Source organism: Choristoneura fumiferana, chromosome 8, assembly GCF_025370935.1.
Source record: "Choristoneura fumiferana chromosome 8, NRCan_CFum_1, whole genome shotgun sequence".
NCBI lineage: Eukaryota > Metazoa > Arthropoda > Insecta > Lepidoptera > Tortricidae > Choristoneura > Choristoneura fumiferana.
Genome location: NC_133479.1, coordinates 11,360,426 through 11,378,012, shown reverse-complemented (window position 1 = coordinate 11,378,012; position 17,587 = coordinate 11,360,426). Strand labels below are relative to the sequence as shown.

The window sequence follows — 17,587 nt, the reverse complement described above, 5'->3', positions numbered from 1 at the left end:
CGGAAGTTAAGGCCGTCAGGGCTTAGTGTCAGGTTAGGGCGTAAAGGAGCCGCCTGAGCCGTGAGAGTTGCAGCCGTACGGAGCTGTGGAAGTTGAAGCCGTCCTTCCTGGCTCGTCCAAGACCCTGATCGTAAGGCGTATATATATATATATATACTAGCTTTTGCCTGCGGCTCCGCCCGCGTGTTATTCGGTTATCGCGCGTTGTTCCCTCGGGAACTATGCATTTTTCCGGAATAAAAAGTAGCCTATGTCACTCTCGGACCCATAAACTATCTCTATGCCAAAAAAAACACGTCGATCCGTCGCTCCGTTACGTCGTGAAAGACGGACAAACGCACACATATACAAACATACTTTCGCATTTATAATATTAGTATGGATGGATATGAAATATATATATATACTGACTCGTGACCATATTTCGGTTATCTCAAAAAGCTCCAACGATTTCGATGAAATTTGGTACGTAAGGGTATTCGGGGATGAAAAATCGATTTAGCTTGGAGCAAAGCTCGGTCGCCCAAGTACTAGTAATAATTAATAAGTTCAGGGCATCAGCTGTGTTAATTTTCAGAAACTACATTTACTGACCTACGTGTCTACTGTCTATCAAATCAACCAATTCGTTTGGGTACTGAAAATCAATGCGGAACACGCATGCGCGACCGGCCCGCGCGTGACAGCAGTTCCGCCGGCGGTATTTTGTTGATAATATCTAAAAACCGATAAAACTTCAGCATTTAGGTAAATAATACAATAAACAAGAGTGAAATAAACAAAAATCGTTGTTAAATACATACCTTCACATCACCATAGAGTTCTCAGATGTGGGTGTTTGGACCGTTTTGGTTACGTCGTTGCAAATCTAAAAATAAATTCTCGTTGTGACCATGTAATTAATTAGGTATATTTATTTTTAGAAATGGTTTGTTAAAAGTGCAAACTACTACTTAAATAAACAAAAGTAAAAAAAAAATGTAATCGAAGTGAAAAAAGAAAGTCATAAAAAGAATGAGTGTGTGAGAGTGTGTAAAATGAACGAGACCCTAGGGCGCGGCTATGCTCGCATAGAGTGCATTCGGGCAGCGAGGGGAGAGGCGCTGGCGACCATGGAGCCCGGGGCGCCGCCGCCGGACCGGTACAATTCCGTCTACTTCACGCTGTTCGTCGCGGGCGCAGCTTTTTTACTGCCATTCAATAGGTAAGAAGTTCCTATCATAGATATAAAGAGAAAAATAAATATCACCGGACCTTGACATCAACTGACCTATAATCCGAAAGTAAATAAAGCTTGTGTTGTGGATACTTAGGCAACGGGTATCTAATACCTTTAAACGAGCAATTCTTGTATATAATATATAATCAGAATCTCGGAAACGGCTCCAATTATTTCGATGAAATTTCCTATGTATTCGGGGATGACAAATTGATCTAGCTTGTTCTTATCTCTGGGAAACGCTAATTATCGAGTTTTGACCCGACCAAACCTCGGCTCGCCCAGGTACTACATACTTAAATACACATTAAACACTTAAGACTCAAGAGGAGACATTTATATTTTTTATAAAAATATCTATCCCGGCTAGAGATCGATAGCTCAAGCTTCATAGTCAGGCCAATGCAATTTGGCGGAAGATACTATATAGGCCAGAAATTAGCGCCATTGATTTTAGAACAAAAAATACGCACAATAACTTCTGCATTCCTCTTATTATTGATTTTGTGGTTCTTTTGTAATTAATTCCTGTGACCATGAGACCCGTAAAAAATTAGGAAACGTCAGATTGAAAAAAATACCTACCTACGCGACAGATAGATAGACAGACGGCACGGAAGTTTAATGGTTTACTTAGCACAAGCGTTCGGAAATGGCGCTTTCAGGAATTTCGTAATCTGGCGGATTTTACGATCGGCCGCCGATATATTAGAACAGAATTTATTAAAAAAATATATAACAAAAAAATAAACCGACTAAAAAAAACTATATGAAAATATTTTTCTTACCTATAAACCATGCTGAGGCACCTTCAGACTGGTCTCGTGCCGCATCAAATAATCTAAGATACCTAGCAGTTCAGCTAAATTGGGTCAGTACCTCCCCCGCCAAATGCCCACCCTGCCTCGTGGGTGTTGTCCGTGCGGACTTCAGACTGGTAGATTACTTTCATGGTTTTTTGTAGTCGGTTAAATTTTTTGTTATAACATTTTTTTCACGCATTTTGAGTGTAAATAATCTAAGATACAATAGTTTAATGGCAACTGCTCGTCGCCTTTTACGAAAGATACCTTTTTCCGGTGCAGAGACGTTAATTACTGAGTCCTGGTGCTTCACCACCCGTTCACCAAATGCATTACGATGAGCATTAATTGCTTAGCACCTGACTGTGTTAAAGTAATTGAAATTCAACCCGTTAAGTACCTACGTCTTATTGAGTGTAGCTCCAGTGGTCAAATGTGGTCTTGATCATCACTTCACCAAATGATGATTTTCAAGAGCAAATGCACGAGTTACTACTATATACAGTGTCCCTAGAATATTTGAAGAGTTCCCTCGATTTCCTTAGGACTCAATCATCAGATCCTGATTTGGTGCTTATGGGACCTAATTGAAGGCATTCCTATACAAACGAAAAAATAGAATGAATAGATTCACAAATGACGGAGTTCTGAGGTACTATAACAAACAACAAAAAAAATACAACCGAATTGATACCTACTCCTTTTTTGAAGTCGGTTAAAAAATAGCAGAAGCTTTTTTCTGATTGTACCTACTTTTTGTTAACTGTAGGTACTTGTATTATCATCCGAATTTCATACCCCTACCATCTACCATGTTTCAAGTCAAACACCATTGTGTTGAAGAGTTCTGTCGTGCGATGATCCTGGCCGGGCCATCAGAATTTAATTACCAGATTATTGTATTGTCGTGTGTGAGAACTAGTCCATGCTCTCTAATTCTGAAAGTAGGGCTGTGCCTAGTCCAAAGATGAGTAGCAGTCACACAAGCGCCTAAATATTTTCAATACCAATTCTTTCCGCCAACGTTTCGTCCACAGTTTCATAATGGCGGTGGACTACTTCCAGCACCATTACCCGAACACCACGATCATGTTCGACATGTCCACTGTGTACATCGCTTCGGCCTGCGTGGCCGTCGTCACTAACAACCTCCTCGTGGACTTGTTTACGTACAATACTAGAATCACTTTTGGTGAGTATAAATTTACAACTAAGCGACCAGAAGCCAGTTTATAGTACATTACTGTAGAGGCCGAGAAGTAGGGGGTTGCCTGCCAAGCAGATATAGACGGCCGAGCGTAGCGAGGCCGGATAGGGATGCGAGGCCGGTAACCCCAGGTTCCGGCCGAGGGTTGTATAGTGCTTTTCTCAAACATTACATGAAATAAAATGAAAAAAAAAACAAGAAACGAAGCTGGCGGGACGCTAGTCTGGTCGCGGTGTTGTGTACGCGCGTGTCGCGCTGGCTGCTGGCGGTGCTGCTGTGCGTGCTGTGGTGTTGCTGGGCGTGGGCCGCGTGCGTGTCGCAGAGCGCGCGTTGAAACAAAAGACGGTCGCATTGCCGGCCAGCAGCCTGCAAGGTTGTATGAAATCTCTTTGCAGGCCGCTAGAGTGACCGCGCGCACGCAGCTGAGCCGCAGCGCCTGCAGCGCGATACTTCTCGACCTATTATTTGTAACACAACGTCAATATTACATGTCATGTTTGAGAAAAATAGTTTCCCGAGAACTGGTGGATATTGGGTAAAATAATTAAATAAAGTAGTACTTTTTAGTCAGGTACTTACTTCTTTGAGGAAAAACGCTTAAATTATGTGTACCTACGCACACTTAATGACTTGGAAAAAAGAAAGCTGAAAGAGAAAAGCCAGAGCTGAAGAGCTATTTACTAATACGTATATATGTGTCCTATTTTTCTTTTGATATAGATATTATCTTTACATATTTAACAGTCAACTGTCCAACACAATACTTATCTAACAAGAAACGTAACGTTTATAATATTATTCATTCAAGAAATATTCTTGTACCATCAGCCAAATATGTGGTCTTCCACCCTAGAGTTGATAATCGTTTGCATGTCATAAAACAATAATGCCAAAAGACGTATCTGTCAACGTGAAAGTTCGACTTTAGCGACATATTAATTTGATAGGAACTGGTTTAAAAATTGGTAGACCATTTATTTGGCTGATGGTACATTATTTACGTCCTCTTGCAGGCTTTTTAATCTAGGTTGAAGTGGTCTTAAGTCCTGTCAGATCCATACAAGAACTGTCAGTTTAAGCCTTAAATCGAGATTTTAAAAAGCCTACAAGACGTCCTTATAGTTTTTAATCGCTAATATTATTTTCTGAATTAATTTTCCCGGATCACTCCTACGCTAATGTTAAGAACCTAAGCAGATGCAATATAAATCAACGTAGGTAGGTACTTATACTTATAATGCTGTTACATTTGACTTGAATTGGTTGTTCCCTAATGACATTGATCGTAGCAGGGCTAGCATGCTATACCATGACCCGGACTATCTCCAGAAGTGCTAGTGTAAAGAATCGCTTACACGTAAGTACGATAGAGCGACTCACGGCTCTTGATTTTTGCAGAACCTACTGAGAGGAAAGATCTTTTCTGATAATCGAAAAGCGGATAATGTTGTGCTAGCCTTAACGTAATAATGATCTTAGTTTTAAGGTCTAGTGAGGTGAGACATGATTTAAATAATTACCAATTTAAACGGTTTAACTCACGATTGATAATCAGGCACGGTCCGACTAATTTTGTTATTTTCAGAAGATCTTTTTCGAGTGTGTTCACAACGAACTAAGTCAAGCCTGTAAGTTTCAATGCGGATTGAGCATGGACCATGCTCAATCCGCATGCTGCATGGTGCTGTAGTTGACAAATAAATCTTAGTTTAACTCTTCCAGGCATCCTGGTGTCCCTGGCAACGATGCTGTTCGTGGCAGTCTGCAACATCGGATGGGACGGGTTTTCAACTCGCGTGTCCTACACGATCAACTTGGTGGCCATTGGCGTCGTGGCATTCGGGTGCACGGTGCAGCAAGCTTCTTACTACGGCTTCACTGGTTGCCTGCCGCCGCGGTATACGCAGGCTGTCATGGCGGGAGAAAGTAAGATTTTTGAGATTTGCTGTGTTTGCGGTATCAAGATTGCAACGACATGAAGGGTTAAGAATTTGGCGCAATAGTAATGTCTGCCGCGGCTGAATTAGGCAAATAATAATTTCAAGTCCTGTCTGCCAAATCAGAAGGTCATTAATTTGTCACCAACTTTGTATCTTTTCTTATCCTTCGATAAACCTCAAAAGGGTTGAGGTTTGTTACCTTTTCACTGTTCACTTAGTGTTTGAACTTTTATATAAAATTGTACCTAATTATAACGTTGACTTCGACATACACTGCATTGAATAAGTACTTTCCCAAGACATCTGTCGAAAATACATAGCAATCACTTTATTACTTATCAATTTCGCAGGCGCTGCCGGCTTCTGGGTATCACTCGACCGGATCGTGACCAAGTATGGCTTCCGCCAGCCACGCCGCAGCACCTTCATGTTTTTTGTATTTTCTATTCTGATACTGCTCGGTCATTCCATGTTGCACCACGTAATGATGCGCCACCCATTGGTGATTCATTACCTACGGCTCACCAACGAATCACGGCAGCGGCGCAGAATACTGCTGCATGTGACTCCCAATGAAGATGCCACTTTGGTAAGTTTGATATTTTTTTACCCCAAAAATATATGCATTAAGGTTATTAAGATTAGGTTAAATTAGCTTAGTCGCCAACAGTGCGCCGCTCAAAAAACAATGAGAAGCTATACATAAATAGGTACTCACATATTCGGATTATCTTTGCGAGACGAGATCGAATTAGAATTGAGGATATCCTTAGAAGGACTAATGTTAACGACATAACTTAGCACTCGTGTCGGTGGACAGGGCACACTGCTCACAGAACTGATGGCCGTCGGGGCCGTAAAGTTGTGGAGCGACGACCGCACAACGGAAGGCAAAATGGTATATGCCTATCGTAAGTGAGCAGACTGGAAAAGACTAATTCCCCATTTCTTTCTATCACATAGTATGGGATGAGGGCTCAAAGATATTATAGTAAATGCGATATCGAGCACCCGGACAGGAATAGTACGACGACAGATGGATCCTATGGGGTTCCTGACAAAGACAAAAGACCATGCATGGCTTTCTCTCATGTTCTGAATGTCCGCTCCGCAGTTGTGGTAACAATTTCAGTAGGAAACCTCATTATAACTTCCTTGGCTCCCTTAATTGAAGTCAGATCATTATAGGATCATAGGCAATCGAACCTGATTTTGCTCTAAACCTTGCTTCTTCTTTATAGATAGAAGGTGAACCAGCTGGTGAAGGTAGTTACGGCGTATTGAAATTGCAAAGTCCGACTCTATCAACAACGGGTAATTATTTTAAAGTATAGGTAACTGGTTTCAGCTGATTATCCCAAAAAACAAAGCTAACTTATTGAATAGGCGTACCTACACGCATTTATTAAGTTTAGCACATATACGTAGAGTCATTCACGATGACGCGTGCCATGGTTCTTAATACAATGTCATTAATGTTTAATTTTGACAAAATCACGCGTCTTCGTCAATGGCACTAGGTATACTTAGATACACACTTTATAGAAATCTCAGTTGAACATAAAGTAAAGAGGTAATAAGGCATCTAAGTCTCAGAGGCCTTATTATCTCTTTACTTTAAGCTCTGTTTGAGTCTGAGGCCTTATTGTTTAACGCACTCGGAATCACAATCGTTTTCACCACTTCTCTCTGTCACACAGTAAGGATGAGGGTTGAAAGAGATGATGAATGCGATCGCGAGCGCTTGAGCGTTAGGCAATAACTATAGTCACAGATCGATGAATGTGCTGTACAAGCTTGCTTTTAGACGGAATAATCTTTTCACACCTCTCCTTCAGAAAAGTAACTTTTCCTCCCTGTCGAGAGGGAGCAAAGTGCAACTTTTCTGTTCAAGGCTTTTCTAAGTGTTTTATTGCAAATGTCAATTTTTGAAGTTGATAATTGTAATGCCACGCTATTTTCTATGCTGGTTGTTCTTTAATGATATTTAGATATATTTTTTTCAATTTTGCTCGGTGTGAAAAGTTGTATGAGCCACACGGGAGCAAAATTATTTTCATCTTGGGCGTTGACACTTGAATCCCTCATTACGCTTAGGATTCTACCTTAGAATCTCTCGCTATGCTCAGGATTCTATTGTAGAATCCTTCCCTACATTCTGGATTCAATGTACGCCCTCGCCGTAAATACACCATTTTGCTCCCTCGTGACACAAATAACTATTTCTTAATCCGTTTTATTGTAATTTCAGTGGATAGGGAAGGAAACGCCTTCAGTTTCGCCAACCCCCTGTACTCGCCGACGTCAAGTGCGGCCGCGCCGCTGGGCTCTCCCCCGGGCGTCTCTGAGCCCTCCACTTCCCCTCCCGTCGTGCTTCGCACCCCCCGGCCCTCCTACAAAGTGGAGGATATCGTGGTGGAGACAAATGAGAGGCCTACATCATGGAGGGCTTTTAAACGTAACTTTGCGATTGTATTTTCATAGGCGTAGCTAATAAAATATGAGAATGAAAACTTAATTCTTCCTGCGACAGGTATAACAAAAAAAAACACATAATACCTTTACTTTTCCACTTAAAAGTTGACTAGTAGAGATCCCTTAAAGGAATAATTCCGCCTTTTACAAGTATCTCGAAATTTCTCAATAATATTTTGTTTCTTTTCTTTTGTAGAATAAAGTGCTTAGGTAATCGTACATACATACCTTACATACATTCTTTACATATATTCCTATTTTATGTTTTTACTAGAAAACTTTTTCGTACAGTCAACCAATTTGAATCTTATAGGCTAACTGCGTTATTGTGATATTTTACGTCATTCGATAAGCATGGTCATATACCAATAATTGTTGATTATTGTCATGGCACGGAAGTAGGCAATTGCTAGCTGAGTACGAGTATTAAACGGACGAGCTCGCGACTCCGCTTAACTAATACGAAGGCAGCAATTGCTATTCCAGCCGAGACTAAAAGTTTTTCTCAAAAATGGTGAAGGACAAAACTAATACTTTTAACCCCCGACGCAAAAAGAGAGATGTTATAAGTTTGACCACTATGTGTGTTTGTCTGTCTGTCTGTCTGTGGCACCGTAGCTCTTAAACAGGTGAAGCGATTTGAATGCAGAACTACAGGTGAATTTTCCACCGAAAACACCACAAGCTATTTCAGACATGATAAAAAAAGTCCGGTATTCCAACAAAGTATCTGATACCGGCCATTTGAGTTGGCTGTATACGACTTGTATTGTGCCAGCATTTATATGCCGGTTTTACTTTTTTTAAGTTTGAGACTGGACAATAATGCTATTTGTATGCGACATTGTTGTCAAGCTAGCGAGCCAGCAATCATCTCTGACCATAAACTATGCATTTCGCCTTCTGATATGTAAAGAATAATGTCAACATTTACGGACATTTTTGCGTAAAAATATTTAGTATAATAAGGTTAATGGTGGCCTAGGAATCTAATTAATTGACCGTAGGTACAGTCACCAGCACCAATATCTGATACGACTCTATTTCTAGGGCCGGAAGGACGTGTCGGATATTTTTGCACGCTCCGCTGTGGCAGATGCAGATATTAATGCTGGTGACTGTACATATTTATCGCACATCAGGTAACCGACTTCTTTTCTGTCGAAAATACCATTCGAAAATGTTAAAAATAGTTAGGTACCTGATTTGCTACAAAACTAAGTACTTGGTATTGTATATTTGACTAGTTTTTTTTTAATTATTATACAAATATCTACTACAAACGTTACTATGTCCACGACAAAAACGTAATAATAATATGCATTTAACGCTCTACGAATGCCTTGGAGTTCTAACTGCGAGTATACTTAAGTTTTGTTATTGTGTTCAGGTGGTGTCCGCGCTCGATGGGCAGTAGCAAGGTCCATCTATCCCTATATGGTATCTATCGGCCTGGTATACTTCACAACGTTGAGTTTGTACCCCGGAATCGCATCAGAGGTGCCGTCCTGCCGTCTCGGATCCTGGATGCCCATCATCCTGATGTCCGCTTTCAATCTATTCGACTTTATCGGAAAGGTACGATTGGTTCTGTTTTTTTGACTTTAAATACCTAAAAAAAAATTGAACCGACTACAAAAAACCATGAAAATTATTTTCTACCAGTCTGAAGTCGGTCGGTGTCTCAGCACGAGCAAGCAGGAGTGGACCTATAGTCATCTACCTCACCTGCGCACTTTATTTTGGCCTTCAATCACTCCTGCTGGCTCGTGCTGAGGCACCGACCGACTTCAGACTGGTAGAAAATTATTTTCATGGTTTTTTGTAGTTGGTTAATTTTTTTTTATATTTTTTTCACGCTTTTTAGTGTAAATAATCTAAGATACAACAGTTTAATAACAACTGCTCGTCTCCTTTTACGAAAGATTGCTTTTTCCGATGCTGAGACGTTCATTATTGAGGAGTGTTGATGCTTCACCACCCGTTTTACCATATGCATTACGAGGAGCATAAGTTGCTTCACAACTGTGGCAAAGTAATTAAAATTCAACCCGTGAAATACTTGTAATTGAGTAGTAACTCCGATGGTCAACTGTGGTCTTCATCATCAATTCTACTTCACTAAATGATGATTTTCAAGAGCAAATGCACGAGTTACTACTAAATATATTGAATTTACTATGGATGTCCCTACAACATTTGAAGAGTTCTCTCGATTTCCTTAAGATCTTATCATCTGATCCTGACTTGGTGCTTATGGGACCTAGTTGAAGGCATCCCTAGACGAACGCAATAAAAAAATGAAATCAGTTTATAAATAACGGAGTTCTGAAGTAACAAACAAAAAAAAACATACAACCAAATCGATAGCCTCCTCCTTTTTTGAAGTCGGTTAAAAATAAATTGTACTCCTGACCTCTAGATTATGGGCAGTGCGTCAGAAATTTATAAATTGGAAAGGTCATTGGAATAACAACGGCTTTGGATATACAATCTGACTTGCTAGTTAAACAAACCAAAAAAACGACTTCGCCTGAGAACTTTTTCATCCGACTTCAAAAAAGGAGGGAGGAGGAGGGTCTCAATTCGTCTACTATATTTTATTTGTGTGTTTGTTACGCGATAACTCCGCCAATTGTAGGCCGAATTCCAAAATTATTTTTTTGTTCTAAAGGACTGTACTTCTGAGGTGGTCCCATTGTCGCCAAGTCAGAAATCGAGGGCAACCCTCAAATTTTTATATATAGCGACTTTGGCATCTTTAACTCCAAGTCAAGTATTTACATTCAGAAAATATCATTTGGTGAACTGGCCCTGATGAAGAAGACCGTAGCTAGATAGCGGTAGGTACTCTGTTATAAATGGGTAGTATTTAAACGCACATCAAATAAAATTCTTTTTTTATGCAAAAAAAATCCGAATTCACTTCAAAATTACCTACTGATTGCACAGCAAAATTACGTAATAAACTGCAACTTATATTCGTGGCGTACCGCTATTTATCTTAAAGTAAAGCATTTTTATTATTACACGGCTAATAATGACTAACGCACAAATTTTACTTTAATTATTCAGTCCCCAAAAAGCCATGAACAGCGAAAAGCTGCACCTGGCGCATTTTGGAACTCGAGATTTCTCAAGATGCGGTCATTGTTTTCTCGTCTCGAGTGAAGCGAAATTTCTCGAGTTTTCTTGAGTTCGAGAAAACTCGAGCAGAAACCCTACTGCCCACAGATAGCAGCGGCGTGGCCCTACGAGTGGAGCCGAAGCCAGCTGCTGATGGCGAGCGGGCTGCGGTTGCTGCTCGTGCCGCTCATGCTGCTCTGCGCCGCACCGAGACACTCGCCGCACATCGTTGGTGACGTGAGTAATACGAGTGGAGCCGAAGCCAGTTGCTGATGGCGAGCGGGCTGTGGTTGCTGCTCGTGCCGCTCATGCTGCTCTGCGCCGCACCGAGACACTCGCCGCACATCGTTGGTGACGTGAGTAATACGAGTGGAGCCGAAGCCAGCTGCTGATGGCGAGCGCGCTGCGGTTGCTGCTCGTGCCGCTCATGCTGCTCTGCGCCGCACCGAGACACTCGCCGCACATCGTTGGTGACGTGAGTAATACGAGTGGAGCCGAAGCCAGCTGCTGATGGCGAGCGGGCTGTGGTTGCTGCTCGTGCCGCTCATGCTGCTCTGCGCCGCACCGAGACACTCGCCGCACATCGTTGGTGACGTGAGTAATACGAGTGGAGCCGAAGCCAGCTGCTGATGGCGAGCGGCCTGCGGTTGCTGCTCGTGCCGCTCATGCTGCTCTGCACCGTGTCAGTACTTAATAACGAAAAACTTTTTCACGAAAACTTTTTCACGAATGACTTTATCATGAAATTATTTTTATTAAAGTACCTGGGTGATCGAGCTAGGAAACTTAAAACCATGTTTTCCCAGAATAAGGCCAAGCAAGATCGATTCGCCCCGAAAAATCCGCAAGTACTTAAGTAGTTAAGTAAATATTTCCGAGTAGGTACTGCCTTTTCGCAACGTAACGTTTGGCAACCTGTTTCATTTCGCAACTTTTCATTTCGCAAACTCTAAAACTGTAAATATTTCAGGATTTATTTCAGGGCCACCGTGTAGAACCCTTTGGGTTAGGTTAGGTTAGTTTTATAAAAATCCTGAAATATTTACAGTTTCAGAAATATTAAACAGTTGGGAAATGAAAAGTTGCGAAATGAAACAGGTTGCCAAACGTTATTCGCCGAAACATTAGTAAACCAAATATTTCATCATGTCTGAGATCCCAAAAAACATGGATTGCTCGTTTTAGCATACGGCATAGCAATACGGCAGTATTTCACCACTTTTTAGGGTTCTGTAGCCGAAATGGCAAAAACAGAACTTTTATAATTTCGCTATGTCTGTCTGTCTGTCCGTCAGTCCGCGGCTTTGCTCATAGACTATATCAGTGCTAGAAAGCTGTGATTTTGCACGGATATATGTAACAACTACTCTTACAAAATGGTAAAAAAAAAAACATTTATAGTGCCTCCCATAGACGTAAAGTGGGGGTGATTTTTTTTTCGTCTAACCCTATAGTATGGGGTATCGTCGGGTAGGTCTTTGAAAATCATGACTTTTCTGCTTCGGGATAAAAAAAAACTAAAATATATAATACACGAGTATGAGCACGTGAGAAAAAGTACAACCTTTGATGAACGAACTAGTACAACACACATTTGTTTACAGCGAAATTGCGTCGTCAAGTTCACCAACGTAATTTCAACAAAAGTAACGTTGAATCAGATAATTATTTTTATTTTTTCAAAGCGATAACCCAAAGAACTTATTGTACTAATGAGTTTGGATTCAGCTGTATGCAATTAGTAGATGCAAATCATATACATAATTAGTAAAAAATAAATGTCAAAATGATAACCTTGCACCAAATATTGGGCCCTGTGTAACGACTGCTAACCCGGGTCTTATCAGAAATGGATAAAAGTACCGACGTAAGTCGCGTCCATATTTAATCCTATATAAATCTTAATTATTGGCCATATCTAAATAAATGTGATCGTCTAGTTTTAAGTATTTAGGACCCTCTGATACGTTGTGTAAATTTTAATTATGCCGCAAAGTGAGAAAAATGCTTAGTTTCAGAAAGTTAATGTTATGAGATGAATTATGTTATGAAATTTCGTTATAATGACAAAGTCAAGTAGTTATTATAAGTAATCAGTCGCCGCCTCTGCTTCCTCGCCGGACAACGTCGCACCTAGGAAAAATACCCAAGCACAAGGGACCCATTGGAATAAGGCCTTTAGGTCGTATGGGGGAATCCTAATCGATTTGAAAATCTAGGCCTCCCAGCACACCTCAATAGCCTAGTCCCACACATAGATCGTTAGAAGGCCCCTGCCCCGATCATGTGCCCAACAAAGCCTTTGGAACAATCCTAACCCCCTAAAAATATCTTCTTTCAAACCGTCACGCTTTGAGTACAAAATCACACGCCCGCATACATGAACCCACAATCACACACGCCCACACACACACGCCAATAGTGCAAGTTACGCTCGCCGCTTTATGCTGATTTTACGCTCACAAGCTCTTAATCTATGCTGATTTTACGCTTCCCTACATTCGAAGCTGCCGCGGGTTTGTCCATGTCAAAGAACTAGAGGGTGTTGATGAGTTGTGCGAGGTAATCTGAATATCACTTGGATGCGTATAAGAAGCACCTTATCTGTGAACTCCTACAAAGGATACAGCTCTAACCAGTCTCCTCACAAGACGCTAGACGGTCAAGGGTCAAAAGGCCGAGACGGCGCACCTCAGAGCCACTGGCGACAATTATAAACACACAAGTAACTCAGGGCTCGTTTGTGTACCTAGTGCTTGTAAAGGACCCAGGTTAGTCGACAGACAACGTGTGCCTCCTGAAAATGGGCCCTAGTCCTTGACGTGCTGGTCTCCAGTTCATCCAGGAGCTAATCTCAGCCAGATAACCTTCCTGCAGGTGTGTTAGCTAGTGTTTGTATTCACTGCACAGGAATGTGTGGTGTGTACCTAGTGCATGCTGTGACATCGAACAACTAAGATCATTCGGCTCATAGGCGGATTACCTAGGCCGACGTCACGTGTGATGTTGTATCGTGTAAAATGATTTGTGCCTGTATAGTGTAAAAGTGTATTCGTTCTCTAGGTTGGCACGAACTAGAAACAAATTAAGCAGTGGCACGTGTGACACAGTAATCTAGTAAAACTCAGGATCGAGTGAGTAAGGATTGATTTGTGCATAAGATGTGTGCACTCTCTCCTTTATTCCACTGAGATTACAATGACACCTTAAAATTAATCAACTTAAGCGGTATCAAATTTATTACGCTCACAAACAAATTCTTGTCACTCTCACACTCTTCACTCTTTCACTCTTTGTCCAATAAATATCACTCAACGCAGCTCTGCCCCACGACGAACGACTAAAATAATATAAACGAACATACAACTAACTCAACTGCACTAAATACTAATCACCGCTGGCTCGTACAATACTCGTAGAGTATAGCTGCACCTCAAACTAATTGAGTCCTACGCGAATAAAGTGACAAACTAGGCTTCACGCCCCGCAGCTCCTAGAAGGGAAGTGGTTTTAGAAGGTTTGATCAGAAAACTAACCAATAGTAGTAGAATTATGTGGGACTACGCGTGACTATCCTCCGAGGAAGGTCACGACGAGTCAGGTTAAGTGATCTTATAGATTTGAGGTCAAGAAATGGTAAATTTAATAGTTTTACGTGTTTCATTAAAGAACGACTATTTAGCTAGCTGATTTAAAGAATGAACATAGTCCGCGATTTTAAAGCTAGATCAGAACAAATAAATTCACAAAATTAATGCAATTACGTAACACACAAGTCCAAAATTAAAACAGAGCACGAAATAAAATACCGTAAATTTGGAACCGAATCAGAAACACATAATATTGTCACTGCGACAAGATAAATTAAGTTAGACTTAGCTGCCACTACTCGTCCTTAGTAGTATAAAACTTCGACCGCTATGCTCCGGAAATGCGCCTAGCCCGCAACTCTCCGCATTCGCGCCCCGAGGTCCGATGTCGCGCCTACCCTTTACGGTCTCTCCGGAAGAACCTTTCGCGTTCGCGTGCCCAAGAACTCTCTCGCGCGCCTGTCCCCTACGAGCTCTCAGGAAGGACTCTCCCGCCCCACCAAGCTTAGCAGTCGCTTCCACCACCATCTCCACCCCACTGCCCCGGTAGGAAGATACCTGACAGAGATGAAACTATCTACCAGCTGTCCTTGTCTAATTTCCAAAAAACCCCATCGACAATTGTTTCGGCGCAATCAAAAGAACCAATGCCGCCGCTGTCCTGGCAATAAAACATCCGGCTCGAACTCTCACATCTGATAGATAGATAGATAAAAAACTTTATTTCCACAACACATACACGGCTTAGTAAATAACAAACAATTGTAAAGCAACATACAAATTAACATGATGATTAATGACTTAATAACTAACATGCAACAGTTCCGAAAGTTAAATAAACATTGATTAATTTATCAAATTAAGAGAGCCATGTGATGATGTGGAGAATAGGCGCTGACTCAGCATGTACTGCGGCTATGGGTGGCCACAGAGCTGATATTCTGTCAGAAACCTGAGATAGTGCCAACGTGCTTGAAGTTTAATTTTGCCACATGCCAAACATTCAAATTTAAAAGAAAATTTTTCGAAAAAGAACACTAGATATTGGGAGAAGAATGAATAGAGAAGAATTAATAGAAAAGAATCTATGCGGAATGTCAAACCAAAAATTAAAATAGTGATAAACTCACACACATTACTTTATTTATGAGCGAGGAAGGTTCAGGACGTTTGTATTTGACGCGTTAGCAGATGATTTTTATATTTGATGCGAAAAGTTGGTCTTGATTTAATATTTCTTATGGGTGGAGGTATATTGTTCCAGCATTTTGTTGCTTGGTACAGTAAGCGTCAGAGAAAAGGATCCCCCTTTGGCAATGACATCAAAGCGTTCAATATTTTTGTCATGGTGCGTAGAGAGCGAGTTGGTCTAGTGGATAGTGAGTTGGCCTCGACATGCTATGGTTCGCAGTTCAAACCCCGCACCTTGAAATCTTTTTTTATTAGATTTTATTTATCACCTGTCGTTGATTATTATTATTATATAAGAGATCTTTGTTAAAGTAGGCCTGAGGTATAAAAAAATGATAGACATGTTGCAAACAATATTTGTTTATTTATCCATAGATTTCTAGTTCAGTAGGTATACAGTTTTCTATTTATGTTAAAATATGATTATTTACTTAGGTTTTGAGCCGAACTAAATTTACTAATAAAACACAATACCTGGGGGTGACGTTTCGCTTATACATCATATTTATAAAAACATTTACAACACTTATTTACATAGACTGTTAATATTAATTGTGCCTGTGATTACTGAGAAAGAACCAACATGCTGAACTATTATAGTATAGCAATTTACATCTTTCTCTTTTATCACGGTTTCTGATAACCCTTTTGAAACAACATTAAAAACAATACCTACGTGAGGTCAGATGGTGCATCATTAACACATGAATACTCGTCAACAAGAGTAACTTGACTGATCATAACAAAGGTCTGTTTATTATTAATTAACTACGAAATAATAGTAATAGGAAATATTAACACTTGCTCTTTCGTTCCAATGCTGCTTTATTGGTGGTGGTTTATCTTACTTTTAGTAACGGAGAGGATAGCCCTCACTATCTATTACTTCTTGAAGCCGAGTTTTCATGCTCGAAAACCATATTGAAACACGTATCACTATTACGCAACAGTTCCCATGTTTTGTTTACCTCATTATCCAAATTCTTTTTAGACCTTATCTCACTGGAGTCCCCAATTCAATACATCTGACCCACAAGTTTTCTATTGGATTTAGGTCCGGACTTTTAGCCGGCCATTCAAATACCGTTATGTCTTTTTGGCTATTTAGCCAGTCTTTTGACGATTTTGGACTTATGCACTGAAGAATTATCGTGAACCAGGTAAATTTGTCCTTCAGGATATGCCACACGCACTGACGGTAGCATTACGTCCTTCAACATTTCGAGGTATCGCTCACTGTTCATGCGGCCGCCTATTTCCACTAGCTCGCCTGGGCCCATTGAAGACATCCATCCCCAGTAACCTAAAACAGTTTACCTTTTTAAAATCTGTTGCAACATGTGATCTAAGAAAACTTCAAAAGAATATTAAATACACGCCTTGCACGTGATTTAAATAAATGTGATAGTTACACAAAAATAGTAAAAAGATTTTATTATTACTTCTGTGGTTATTTACCTAGTGTTAAACGCCCGCTTGTTTCTTGAGATCTAATACGTTGTTGGGGTTATACCTCTCCCACTTCTTTCTCCACAAAATTTTTCGCCATCCTTATCTGACTTAAAGCACTTTTCGTCAGTAAATATAACTATTTCGTTTTCCCAGTCGAAATTTAAGTAACGAGTGGCAAAGTTTACTTCTGTTGGTTCGGTGATAGTCAGTAAGCTTAATTTTTCTGGCGGGTTTATAATTATGGATGTTCGCCGCGTGTAATGTCGTCGAACTGTGCTAAGAGACACCCAAAGTTTCAGCACTTGAACGTTGTAGATTTGAAGGGTGCCACTGAGTGAACTTGCACTATATTACGGTGTCGTTCTGATTCATCGGTGTAAGCCACTGGGCGAGGACCTTGGCGATCACTTCACATCACCCGTCGCTTGATACCTTTGTATCCATCTTCGAACTGTTTTTCTCTGTATAAAAGAAAACAATAACATTAGAAATACATGAACGTGCTATTTGTGAGATATATTTCAACAATAAATATATTATTAAAAACTTACCGTTACACCCATATCTCGTGCTATTTTTCTTTA

The 17,587-nt window shown here is 40.6% G+C and overlaps 1 protein-coding gene across 1 annotated transcript in view; it reads left to right on the top strand.

Annotated features, from left to right (window-relative positions):
* The first annotated feature begins 672 nt into the window (after nt 1-672).
* Nucleotides 673-17,587, top strand: part of LOC141430504 (equilibrative nucleoside transporter 4-like) — a 26,603-nt gene continuing 9,688 nt past the window's right edge. Inside the window, exons 1-8 of the mRNA XM_074091225.1 lie at nt 673-1,204; nt 3,060-3,214; nt 4,952-5,155; nt 5,520-5,758; nt 6,411-6,483; nt 7,421-7,627; nt 9,035-9,222; nt 10,879-11,007. Coding sequence (XP_073947326.1) covers nt 1,038-1,204; nt 3,060-3,214; nt 4,952-5,155; nt 5,520-5,758; nt 6,411-6,483; nt 7,421-7,627; nt 9,035-9,222; nt 10,879-11,007 — 1,362 coding nt within the window. The 5' untranslated portion in view covers nt 673-1,037. The remainder of the gene's footprint in view (nt 1,205-3,059; nt 3,215-4,951; nt 5,156-5,519; nt 5,759-6,410; nt 6,484-7,420; nt 7,628-9,034; nt 9,223-10,878; nt 11,008-17,587) is intronic.